The sequence below is a fragment of the Hoplias malabaricus genome, chromosome 3, assembly GCF_029633855.1.
Source record: "Hoplias malabaricus isolate fHopMal1 chromosome 3, fHopMal1.hap1, whole genome shotgun sequence".
Lineage (NCBI taxonomy): Eukaryota > Metazoa > Chordata > Actinopteri > Characiformes > Erythrinidae > Hoplias > Hoplias malabaricus.
Genome location: NC_089802.1, coordinates 35,110,192 through 35,123,693, shown reverse-complemented (window position 1 = coordinate 35,123,693; position 13,502 = coordinate 35,110,192). Strand labels below are relative to the sequence as shown.

The 13,502-nt window shown below is 38.8% G+C and overlaps 1 protein-coding gene across 11 annotated transcripts in view; it reads right to left on the bottom strand.

The window, feature by feature from the left end:
- Positions 1–13,502, bottom strand: part of pcdh15b (protocadherin-related 15b) — a 323,490-nt gene that overhangs the window by 173,747 nt on the left and 136,241 nt on the right. For all 11 annotated transcript variants that reach the window (XM_066663505.1, XM_066663496.1, XM_066663499.1 and 8 more), the window contains one exon: positions 3,594–3,800. In XM_066663505.1, coding sequence (XP_066519602.1) covers positions 3,594–3,800 — 207 coding nt within the window. The remainder of the gene's footprint in view (positions 1–3,593; positions 3,801–13,502) is intronic.

Genomic DNA, 13,502 nt, shown 5'->3' with positions numbered 1-13,502 from the left:
GCAGACAGGGTCCCTGGTGACATTCTCATTGTCAGAGTTAGTGCTCCCTGCTCAAAGTTTAAACACACACATATTCCCTTAACGCTAATTAGAGTCAGGAACTGTGCTACCAGCAGCCTTCATGCTGGCAATGGCATTCGCTTATTCATGGTTTCAGTAATTATGCTTTTGCTTACATTTACGTATCCCTTTCTTTTTCAGCCTAGAATTCGTCTTCAAGATTCACCCCGAAATGTGTAAATGAGACACTTCAAAAAGGAGGCCTAGGCCGGAAGGCTCTGAGTGTAAATATAAATCAATAAAATACAGCAGACGGCAGTAATCATGGAGAGCATTAACCAAATTAAATCAGAGAAGGAAAGAAGGAACTGTATGGAGGAAAAATAGACAGAAAAAAGAAGAAGGGGGCAGAGGAGGACTTCACACCTCTAGCAGCACTTTCACTAATACCTACAGGCACTTGATTAACTGTGAGCTAAAGGGAGAAAACAAAACGTGTGTGAGCTCAGTGTTTGAAGAAAAAAAAAGCATTAAAACGGATTATTTTCTTATCCAGTTCAGGGTCACGGTGAGTCCGGAGCCCACCTAGAATCACTGGGCGCAAGGCGGGAACACACCCTGGAGGGGGCGCCAGTCCTTCAAAAGGATTATTTAAAAAGGAAAATTAAGCATTGTCTTGGTGAAAGCAGATACTGAACAAAGAATTGAAACGTTTTCCCTGTTTTTCCATCCAAGGATTGAACTTTCAGGTGAAACTTTCCCACATCAGTTGCTGTCAGAAGAAAACTTTGTATTTATGTTTCATAAATGTATCTTTGAATCCACTAAAAAATCAGAGTATACATCCTTTTGCAAATATTTATTTATTCATTAATTCACTGTAATCTCTTATCCAGTTGGGTGACTGTCTGTGAGGAGTGTGGTGTGTTCTTTCTGTGTCTGCGTGGGTTTCCTCCGGGTGACTGTCTGTGAGGAGTGTGGTATGTTCTCTCTGTGTCTGCGTGGTTTTCCTCCGGGTGACTGTCTGTGAGGAGTGTGGTGTGTTCTCCCTGTATCTGTGTGGGTTTCCTCCAGGAGTGTGGTGTGTTCTCCCTGTATCTGTGTGGGTTTCCTCCAGGAGTGTGGTGTATTCTCCCTGTATCTGGTGTGAGGAGTGTGGTGTGTTCTTTCTGTGTCTGCGTGGGTTTCATCCGGGTGACTGTCTGTGAGGAGTGTGGTGTATTTTCCCTGTATCTGTGTGGGTTTCCTCTGGGTGACTGTCTGTGGGGAGTGTGGTGTGTTCTCCCTGTGTCTGTGTGGGTTTCCTCCAGGTGACTGTCTGTGAGGAGTGTGGTGTGTTCTCCCTCTATCTGTGTGGGTTTCATCCGGGTGACTGTCTGTGAGGAGTGTGGTGTGTTCTCTCTGTGTCTGCGTGGGTTTCCTCCGGGTGACTGTCTGTGAGGAGTGTGGTGTGTTCTCTCTGTGTCTGCGTGGGTTTCCTCCGGGTGACTGTCTGTGAGGAGTGTGGTGTGTTCTCCCTGTGTCTGCGTAGGTTTCCTCCAGGTGACTGTCTGTGAGGGGTGTGGTGTATTCTCCCTGTGTCTGTGTGGGTTTCCTCCGGGTGACTGTCTGTGAGGTGGGTTCTCACACCTCAGTAGGTAGATTGGTGACTCAGAAAAGTGTCCATAGGTGTGAGTGTGTGAGGGAAGGTGTGTCGCCCTGCGACTGGCGCCCCCTCCAGAGTGTGTTCCTGCCTTACACCCAATGATTCCTGGTAGGCTCCGGACCCTCCACAACCCTGAATGGGATAAGTGCTTACAGACAATGAATGAATATACCAATATGCAACAATCAGCTATAACATTATGACCACCTCCTTGTTTCTACACTCACCATCCATTCTCTCAGCTCCATTTACACTACTGTGATAGGACTGTGTAAGTTCTACAATTCCAAACTGTAGTCAATCTGTTTTGCCACATACTTTGTTTGCCCCTATTCTTCAAATGGTCAGGACCCCCAGAGGACCACCACACTCTCAGCACTGTAGTGATCGATGTGGCAGTGTGTTAGTGTGTGTTGTGCTGGTACAACAGCAGGGCTGACACAGCAGGGCTGCTTGAGTTTTTTAACCCCTTTGTGTCACTGATGGACTGAGAATAGTCCAACATACAAACAGTCAATAGCCTTCTGTGGACATCTAGAGTACGACCAACACAAATTGTGCAGAAGCATATGAGCTACTGTCTCTGATTTTACATCTACAAAGTGGACCAACAAGGTAGTTGGGTCTACTAGAGTGGACAGTGAGTGAACACCATATTTAAAATCTCCAGAAGCACTGCTGTGTCTGATCCACTTTCAACAGTACAGCACACTCTAACACACCACCACCACGTCAGTGTCACTGCAGCACTGTAAGCGATCCACCACCAAAATCATACCTGCTCTTCCATGGTCCTCTGAGGGTCCTGACCATTGAAGAACAGGGTGAGGGGTAAAAAAAAGTATGCAGACTTCAGAAATTGTAGAAAGAATTTTAGAAGTCCTCCTGTAGGATCAATGGAGCTGATAAAATAGACAATGAGTGTAGATAAAAGGAGGTGGTCATAATGTTATGGTAGATCGGACTACATTGGTGCTTGCAAGTTTGTGAAACCTTTAGAATTTTCGATATATTTTTTTCATAATTGTGACCTAAAATTTGATCAGATTTCCACACAATAAATACATTACCAAGTCTCACATTCTCGTGTTATTTGTCTGATTTGGGTGTTTCTTATCTTCTTTCAGGAATTGCGAATTAGGTTTTTGGTGAAATATATGCAGAGATATGGGAACTCCTAAGGGGTTCACACACTTTCAAGTACCTTTGTAAAACCATAGCCACTGGGTACAAGGCACAGTTGGTCTTTTCTCTCCCCTACAGCTCAAGATGATTCTAGCCAACACAGGCATGTTAGCTGATATCACAGAATTAGTAGATATTCCTCCTAGTGTGTTGAGCTGTTTAATAATGCAGCAATTGAGAGTGAGATTCTTGTAGGAATCTTGCTAACCTTCCCAGCCTGGTAGAATAATGTGGCTTACACCTTGCTAGAAGATGAGAAATGACCACAACATCACTGGGGGACTTTACACCATGCACCCGACAGCCCAGACTGAAAAACCCTGCTCCTATGATCTATTTCAGTGTATAGAAATACTGAACTTAAAACGCGCACTGGCCTTCCTTTAGTTTTGTAGGCAGTGTTTGTGTGGGTTTTTTCTTCTTCTCCATAGTGAGTGCCTGAGCTCATTAAGAGCACAGTTCAGATCAGTAAGAGATTATTATTGACTGAGAGTATTGACAAAGTGCCACTGATCTACGACTTTCATCTATTTGCTACATCAAAGAGGTGGTTATGACATAAACACAGTAAAAATCTATGAATTTTCAGCTAACATTCTTTACATATCAAAATCAATGTAGCCGAAAAATCACATTAGCAGCAGATCACACAGAGCTTATATAAAATCCAAAGGTTTCAGTCACTTCCAGGCTTTTCCACTTGTCCCAGTGACATAAGAAACAATACAGAAAATCAAGTACGGCTCTTCTGATTGTACCTCACCTCTTCAACATCATTATCCAGGGCAATGATGGTCAGAGGAGAGGAGAGATTGGTGCTGTTAGAGATGGTGGTGCCCACTGAGGCAGACTCCAGGATGAAGCCGTGGTAGGTGGTAACCTGGAAGTATGGAGCCTGGTCATTCTCATCTAGTACCTCAATGTGTAGATTGGCAAAGGCTGGTAGGGGGTGACCATTGTCCTGTTCGGCCTGCAAATATAGAAGTGTGTTAGTCGAAGGAACCAGGCTGCCTATCACACCCAAAGAGTGTAATAAGTTCACCTCGCTAAGAGACCTTCAAGTACATGCAAGTATGATATCGCTACAATAAATTATTATATGTTCAGGTGATATTTTAAATATTATTTTATTACAGAATTCATTTTTTAGCTGTGTTATTGGTATTGTGGGACATGGTGAAATGAAGCATGTTCTCGCCTGCTCTGGAGTAACCAATTTTATTTAATATTTTTTCCATGAAGATTATACCAGCACAATGATGTCCCTTTCTAAAATGAGCGTACCTCAGAGTATTGGGTGTACACATATGTTTTGTGTATCTTATAATTGTAATAAAAAACAGAAACCTTCTGCTCTTTTGTCATTTTATGTAACAGATGCATAGTACTAAAAATGACTGTGGTATTTTTATAGAAAAAAAATACATATATATTAAGTATTAATAATCAACATGTACAGTCCCTAACATCGAAATCACCATTTTAAAAAAACCTAAAACACAATTCACACATACATTTGGATACTCTTGGTGGAAGTTATAACAAATACATTTTTCTTGCTTGAGATTTTCAAACTACTTCATTTTAGGCTAAATATTGACCAGTCATTTTTAATTTTATGCCAGAGTTACCTCAAAATTAAACACAGCAAATGAATGTTTGAATGTTTAATTAAAATTATATGTTACACATACACAAATAAATAAAATAAATAAATAAATGATTAAAAATTATTTTTACACTTAGTAGCTGAATACATCATGTATAAGGCATGCCTATGTACTAGGGCTAGCCCCGAATATTTGGCTGTTCCGATATTCGTTCCTTGGGTAGGATTCTGTTTTTAATTTAGATTTGTGAATAAAGCCTAAAAGAGCCTATCACCCTACAACAACACACACACACACACCGAATATTCACAGAATTATGTGACCAAAGTTCCAAAGCCCTAAAAACGGTATTCGGGACAGCAGTCTGTTCGACTACATACCTTATAGTGTATAGATATAGTGTAGCACTAATAGGTAGCCTTTAAACCAGCTGGAAACATAATATTTATATAACAACTTATTGTTTTGTGTTGAAATAAACTAACACGCAATTTAACTGTTATGATTAAACGTCTGGAAAATATTATCTTTTGCAAATCAAACAGATAAGCTATTAAAAATAATAAATGTATTATTAAAAATAAATGTAAATAATTCTTTTGATTATCAGATGCAAATTAAATGATGAACTATGCAAAACTGTTTCATCGACCACTGCCACCCTCCACTTAAACAATGAACGCTGCACTCTATTAATCCAAGTCATTCTTAATGCTGAACTGGTAAAAATCCAAGGACACATGGCACATAAATGGTGATGGTCTTTATGAAAATGCAATGGAGACACAGTAACTATTGATCTGCACAAAGGCTGATCCAACAGTCTTCTTTGTAAAGATTCCTGCCAATGGACAGCAACAAAGGTGGTCATGTGCAATAATTAAGCTTCCCTCACTATCTTTCGCCGGGTTTGAATCACACTGGTTTATCCATAGCTTTCATCAACACAGACCACAAAAGAGCTTAAGAGGGAACCTAATTAGACGAGGCTTCTGATGCTAATTAGAGATCGCTACTGTGTCCTACAACTGCGGTCCACAATAAGATAGCGTCTGAGAGATTTTGGTGCCAGATGAAAAGCACAAATGGCAGCAATTAGGACTAGAATTGTAATGAGAGTGGCATATGCTGCAGCATGTAATTATGGCTAAAGATACCCTAAAGAGATAATTGAGGTGGTCTCTTCATTGGTGGGCTCAAAGGGACAGAGGAGTCTTGTGAAAATAAGCAAAATATACAAACAAGGCCAAAACACACACAAAAAAAAGAAAACCTACACTCCAGAAAGTTGGGGTTATTGGTCTCAATTACCCTTTTGGTCCCTCTACATTAACATGTTTTAAAGCAGTGATTCACAAACTGTGGTAAGTGTACCACTGGTGGTACATGAAGCAGCAAGAGGTGGTACTCCTAATAACCTCAAAAGATTTATTACTTAATTAAGGAATTTATTCATAATCGTTTGTGATAAAAAAAAAAAAAAAATAAAAAAAAAAACCTTCTCCAGTTTTTATTTTTTTTCCCCCAGGGATTGAACGCAATCCCCTCCAGAAACACTCTGGAGCCTAAACGGCTAATTCCAGAGACAAAAATATAGAGAAACAAAGTGAGAATTCTGTACAAATGAAGACAAAATAGAAGAAAACTCTCAGCTGAAGGAAAAATGTAGCCGTACTTCGCATCATTAATTCCTAAAACACTTTTTAACACAAAGCCACACCTCCTTCACCTACTGATACAAGCACAGATAGCCAGTGTGAGCACATGCTCCAAGCGCAACAAGCATGTAATTGATGTTAAACTGACCTCCCTTCTTGTTTTAATTTCTTTCAAAATGCTTACTTCCCATACATTTTATGTTCTCATAAATGAATAAATGTGTTTAAAATATTAGTCTTTTTTTTTTTTTAGAACTTTTTTTGTGTAAAGCATGCAAATTAATTAAAAAAAAACACAAACAAACAAAAATATGCAAAAATGCAACAAAGATTGTGTTGCAGAGGAAGAACTAAGGGCACACATGTCTCTGCAGTAAGACTCATAGGTGGTACTTGGAGGTTTTGGTTTGATAATGGGTGGTACTTTGTCTAAAACGTTTGAGAACCACTGCTCTAAAGCATGTAAAATGGATGTCATTTTATTTTTTATATCTTATCTTTTTGAAATGTCCTCTTTTCATTCCCCCCAGCATTAATGTACACTGTAAGTGTAATTCAAATGAATAATTTGTGTAATTGTAATCTAAACCCATAATTTTATGGAAATTGTTGTGTTGTATTGTAGTAAAAACATCCAATTTTTATTAGTGATGCACAATGATATAGAAATGATACTAGTATCGGCAGATAATTGTTTTTTTGTTTTAAGATTTTTCCCATTGGACTGATGGTTTGATTTTGCTGACACATTTATTTTAATTTAGATGAACATGTAGAAAGAATCTTGGCTCAGATTCATCTCCCCTGACAATTTTGAGAAGCACAAAGCCAGTGCTGAAGTTCTTATTTCTGTATTACTGTATTGCAGAAACGTTGGATTGTTATTGGTCTACTGGCATTTATTTGTGTTTAATCCTTGATTTATTTTAGTTTGTCATTTAATTGAACTAGTAAAGCTGAGACCAGTCTCTGTAAGGATCATTTATCTAAATAAATGTGGCTAAAGCCTTTCTTTTTATTGTTTGCGTAAAATTGGTTGTTAAAATGTTATGCAAATAAGTGTTAAATTTGTCAGTAATGTTAATCCAGGGTATCTTTGTGTTTTATAAATCTGTATACCACCATCGGCAGTTATGTACATGTATAATATTGGGTATCGGCATCGGCCCAGAATTCTCATACTGGTGCATCCTTAATTTTTTATTATTTTTTAAAATGCACTAACTAATTTTAAATACACATCAAAATTACCATCTTTAAATTGTCTAACCCAAGACACAAGTGCAGTGAAAAATTCATTCTTCTCACTGGCAAAATTTTTGGGTAATTTCCTAGAAAATAAAATGACAATTGTCATATTAATACTATAGTTACCCTAATATGACACAAGATTGAATCACAATCATATGTTACATATAATAATGATTTAAATCACATTTGTACACTTAATATATGCCCAAAACACCCCCTTGTCAACTAACAATATTTCAATTTCCCAAGTTTAATATGCCCTGATACAGATGTTCAAATTTACACATACATATTCTCTATAGGAATACACATGAGGTTAAAGTCACCACTTCCAATGCCAAGTTTGACCTAGAGGGTATGAAGCGCAAAAGCATTACAGAGTGATGGAGTTCCATCCAGTTGAAGTAGGATTTGTGACCCACATCAATCGTCCAACGTCAGTACCAGACCCGCTAATGCTCTTGTGAATTTACTACAAGAAGGATAGATCTCACTGCCTTTTTAAAGTAACATTATGTAGAATTTTTACATTAAAATGACATCTTCAATACCATTGTGATGCTGACCAGTGTGACCACTGACCTGTAAAAAGGAGAATACAGCCTTGGCTGTTGCTACTCTGGGCTCATCAGAACAGACATTGCACTATGTAACTCATTCCTCCTCCCCTATGATTTCAGGAGAGTGTTGTAAAAAAGTTAATTACACTCTGCAACAGTAGTGGGAGCCCAAAAATACCAAATCTTTCTTGGTGATCCTTTATGAGAAATGTTGAGTGAGCATTTATTTCTAAACGTTAGTAGATATGTTAATGACCACTACAGAACAAACAAAACTTCATTTTGATTAAAGTCATTTTACACATTTTTGTTTTCCTTGTTTCCTTGATATGGGTTAGACAAGACAACTGACATACAGTGCTCCAAACAGCAGTGATACAGTACAAATGACAGGATCTACTGTAGTCAAGTTCAGTCAGGGATGAGGGAAAATTCATCTTTTCTTGTAAATGTGTTCCTGAGCCAGCCTCCAAAGATGACTCAGCAGCGTTGCTTTTGAACTCCTGACAGGCCATTTCCCCATTTCAGCTGACAGCACCTGACAGAAGTGTAAATATGAGCTGCAACATCTATTCTGATAAAACACACATCTACAGATGGGTAATATTAAGTCTACTGCATTCCCTGGATTACCATGTGATTGGTACTGTATAGGCCACACACCTGTAAAACAGTAAATAAATAAATAAATAAAATAATTAATAATAATAATATGATAATAATAATAAATTTAAATACAAAAAAATTTAAATGCATGCAGTAGAAATTATTGCTTCAGGTGTCATCATGATTTTGTCCTGAAACATAATATTGTCTAGAACAGGGTTCTGCAACAAGTCATTACACAGACGACACCAAAGCTACCAAAAAAAGAGGCATTTCATAAAGAGGTGATTTGCTTGTCACATAGCAAAGACCGTTAGCCATTTTCCACCAAGGTGGAACTGTTTCGGTTTCTATGAGTAAACATAATATGGAATAGTTTGCCGCATTTCCACCAACATAAACCGAAATGTTAGTTCCTAGCTGGAACCATAGAACAGAAGGTTCTTCAGTGAAAACCGCTATGGTGTTTATAGGTGTGTTAGAATAAAGAAGCTCCAGAAAGAGCACAGAGCCTCAAATAAACAGTCATGGCACCGTGGAGACAGAATCATTTGCCGCCGATGGTGTGCTGAGAGAACAGTGAACCAGATCTTTCTGTGTATGTTTTTGCTGTGAACTGGGGAAATAAACCAGGAGAAAGCTCTGTCTTTGTGTTTTCTGAGCTAAACAAGGCAGGTTTGCTACTTTTCTTCACTGTTCACAAGCTCAACAGGACCTAAAATACTCAAACATTGACAGAACTCTACATTGTTTTGAAGAGTGTCATATCACTTGGATCTGACCCTGCTGTAAACAGTAAATAAACCACGACTTTGTCCTGACTATCCGTTTATCTTTTGCCCTGGCACTGGGTCTGAATTCAACCACAGTAATTCCGTAACTGAGCACCCCCTGCATTTTTCATTGTCAGTTGCATTCTATTAAGCATCTACAATAGAAGTTGCTTATCTTTTTCCACTGTAGCCACTCATCTTAACAGTTCTTCCAAATTGAGGGCAGTAATCACGGTGCTAAGGTTTTCCGTTTCATGTGGGGATTATGCAAACGTTTATGGCTGATGACTGTCTCTCTGTGTATCTGTTGCACTCTGTATTAGAGCTAATATTATTTTGGCCCTGCTTTGAATCCTTAGGTATGTTTTCCCAATCTGAATTGATTTTCCAGGTTGGGAGCTTTGTGAGAAGCCACCGACAATGCAGATGATCTAGCGGTGAGAATGTTAACAGGTTTGGGGAGGGCGGGTTGTGTAAAAAAATTAAAAACTGCAATTTAACACTGCAACAAAAACAAAGTATGATTCACCAAATACACACACACAGTTGCTGTGCTTCACTGGTGTTGTAATAGTTACGCTTTGCAAATTTGGTCAGATATGGTGTGTGCAGTCCTTCTGACAGACCATGATGGTACCATGATGTCAATTTAAGAAAGGACTGTAAACGGAGTGTAGTGTATGCGGTTCCTTTTCTATTATGCCTAATATGCTGATAGTATTTGACCCACCTAACAATTCAAATTATAGTTAGGTGCAAGCAGATGGAGTTCGGAAGGCTTGGAATATAAGGAAAGTGTGGAGATAATGGAGTGTGAAGGGTTAATAATGAGCTCAGGGTAAGTAGTCCTTCTGTCCTTCTGCTTGAATTGTCTAGGCATGACTGACAGTGTTGACATGAAATTGGCACAACAGGGCCAAACTTATTTCACTGGTGTGTAAGACTGATAGAGGGAAGGATGGTATGGAAAAGAAGGAACAGAAGTGATCGCACACTGCTCAGCTCAGATAAAAGTATGTCAGTGCAGATATTACTGCTTGATTAAAGTACATATGATGTCTGTATCTCCGATTTTACATTTTAGAAATGGATTACCCTCCACATTCACTGGGCTCCACACAGGTTTTCATAGCCAGCAAATTTGATTGCGGCTGAGTTTGACAAAAGGAAAGCCAAACATTGATTGGCGGCACACGAAAGAATGCATGAAAGAAGTAAATCCCACTGGCAGCCAATCTCTTCTCATTTGCGGGAAGAAATGGCTGGTCATGCCAGGTAACAGCGCTGCTTGGAAATTGAGTCTAGCTAGCCAGCAAATTTAGCCAGACTGGGGTGAGTATGTGTTGTTACAACCAATCCTGTGAATCCCACTCTGGGTGTGTTGGTTTAGATGTACTGAGCTTTTTGAGGCAGTTTCAAGCCAGAATCAGACACATTCTGTCCACATATTCTGTACATAACTGCTACAGAAGCCCAAAGGTTCAGTTCAGGGGCTGCGTGTATTGAAATACACTGAATGCATATGAAGTTGAAAAAGGATTGCACAAGCCATATGCAGATCACACACAAGACGTCGAAAGCTATTACGCACATGGATGATATTCTGCTCAATTTACTAAACTTTGAGTAGTTTGCATAGGGCAGGCGTGTGTCCAGTTTCCCAAGTCTTTTAAAACTAGGCATGAATTTAACAATGGCAGCAGACACAGTAACTAGACAGAGGAAAGATTCAGAAAGAAAAACAAAAACGCTATTTTCATTCAGCATAAAATAGACTCAGAGGTCATTTTCAGTCAATGAAATTAAGCCAAACTGAGTTTGAGGTAATCTAGCATCCATTCTGGAGAGGAGCTCTATTGGTATTTCAACCTGAGATCCCGCCCTCTGTCCAATCACATTACAGTCCAAGCCCACCAGGTTGCCAGATACCCACAATATCTTAAAGAAACATAGCATCCTGCATCCATGAAGTGACTGAGCAAACAGAAATGCTAGATTTTATTGTGAACAGAATAAAATGAGAGGAAATATTGGCCATGTGTTTGATAGTTGAAGGCAGCTTAGAAGCAGAAAAACTGCAAAACTGATCCAGAGTTGAAAGTTATTTCTGAAATATATATAAAAGTACTGATGCCTATGTACAGATTAAAGTTGTAAACTCCTTAGTTTGTGCACTTTAAAGAAATAAAGGAGTAGAATTGTATTTCAAAAGCCTTGCATATTTGACTGTTTAAAGCGGAACGGAGAATTAAAGCTGGTGAACAACACCAGTATTAGCCTTTCACTTCCATAGGTCAATGCTTTAGTAACATAATGTACACTTGGTTTGTGTATTTTAAATGGATAACATGTCCTGTAAATTGTTTCAAAAATAGTGCAGGTGCTGTCTTCAGCTTTGTTTAGTTGCGTTTTTAAGGTGGAACAGAGAATTCAAGAAGTTGGTGAATAACGCCAGTAAGACTCATAAACTGACCCATTTAAGGTGGAACTAAATGTTTCCATATGAAAATTGTGAATAAGAAATAAAGATGTCTCCTAAAATGATATTTTAGGTACAAGGGAAAGTCAATAAGTAACATAACACCAGCCTCGTGTAGTCAAAACATTTAATGACTATTCATACAGAAAAAGAGCAGCAGCTCATTCATACATGCCTTTTACCCGAGTAGGTAGATGTTTAATTGACATGATGTACACTTCATTTGTGTGTTTAAATGGAAAAAGTGTGGAGTAAAAGGTTGTTTCAAAAGCTATCACTATCCCCAGTTTCACATGGTCACCTATTTAATGTGGAAGAGAGAATTTCAATAAGAAGCTGGCGAATAATGCCAATAAGACTCGTGCACAGACACGTGTAAGGTGGATCTAAATGTTTGAATATGAAAATTGTGAATAAGAAGTAAACATCTGCCTCCTAAAATGACATTTATGGTAGAAAGGTATAATAAATTAGGACAGCGTCATCTAAATCGTTTAATAATAGGAAGAAATATCTTAAATATGTACAGGAAAAACTGAGGCTGCTCATTCAATTTTGAGACATTCGCTAGCATAGGAATATGTTCAGTGGCACGATGTACACTTTTCTGTGTAAATAGGTTGAGTATGGCACATTCTTTTTAGCTATTATGGTCCAAAATTCTTAAACTCTTCTTGCCCTCGTTTGTGTAGATTTAGTATTCCTCGAACTGGCAACCTGGAAAACCTTTGCATCTGACAAGTGGTTTCCATGATTTTAGTCATCCAGACTCTTCATATTAAGATATTACTACAATCATACAATACAATTATACAATAACACACCATCAGTATTGGAACAAAATATGGCATTTTTGTTTTTGACATAATTTGGAAATACCTGCTGCCAATGGAAATGCTCCAGAATTATTTAAATACATTTTATTTTTTAATTTACATACATATTGATACGTTGTTTTTCCTTGTAGTATTGCTCTCACTTCAGCAAATGCTCTGCTGCAGGCTACTGAAGGTTACTTTCATTTTGGCAGTAGTGTTTCCTTATAAGTGGTAGCAAACATGCTGGCTAGATGAAATCGCAGGTCTCAAATTGGTGCTGAGAGGAAATTTACAAAAAATTAAATAATGCCAAGCAGTCACTCTGTGATATCAAATATATTTGCATGGATAACAGCCAAAGTTACCAGATCATCTGCTCACACTGCATAAATGCCATCCATCCATCCATTATCTGTAACCGCTTATCCAATTTAGGGTCGCGGGGGGTCCAGAGCCTACCTGGAATCATCGGGCGCAAGGCGGGAATACACCCTGGAGGGGACGCCAGTCCTTCACAGGGCAACACAGACACGCACACATTCACTCACACACTCACACCTACGGACACTTTCGAGTCGCCAATCCACCTGCAACGTGTGTTTTTTGGACTGTGGGAGGAAACCCGGAGCTGGAATCGAACCCACAACCTCCAGGCCCCTGGAGCTGTGTAACTGCGACACTACCTGCTGCGCCACCGTGCCGCCCTGCATAAATGCCTTTGGTCAAAATGACATGATGTGGGTGATCACACTGTGCATAAAACAATACCATTTAAAGACATTTCTGTCATTCAGGACGCTCCCCATTTAGTACAGTTTGATACACTTTATCAGAAAGTTCTGAGGAAACAATATAACTTTGCTGACACTGAAATGATTTCAGGAGGAACCTTGAATTGAGCAGATGTCCACGAATGA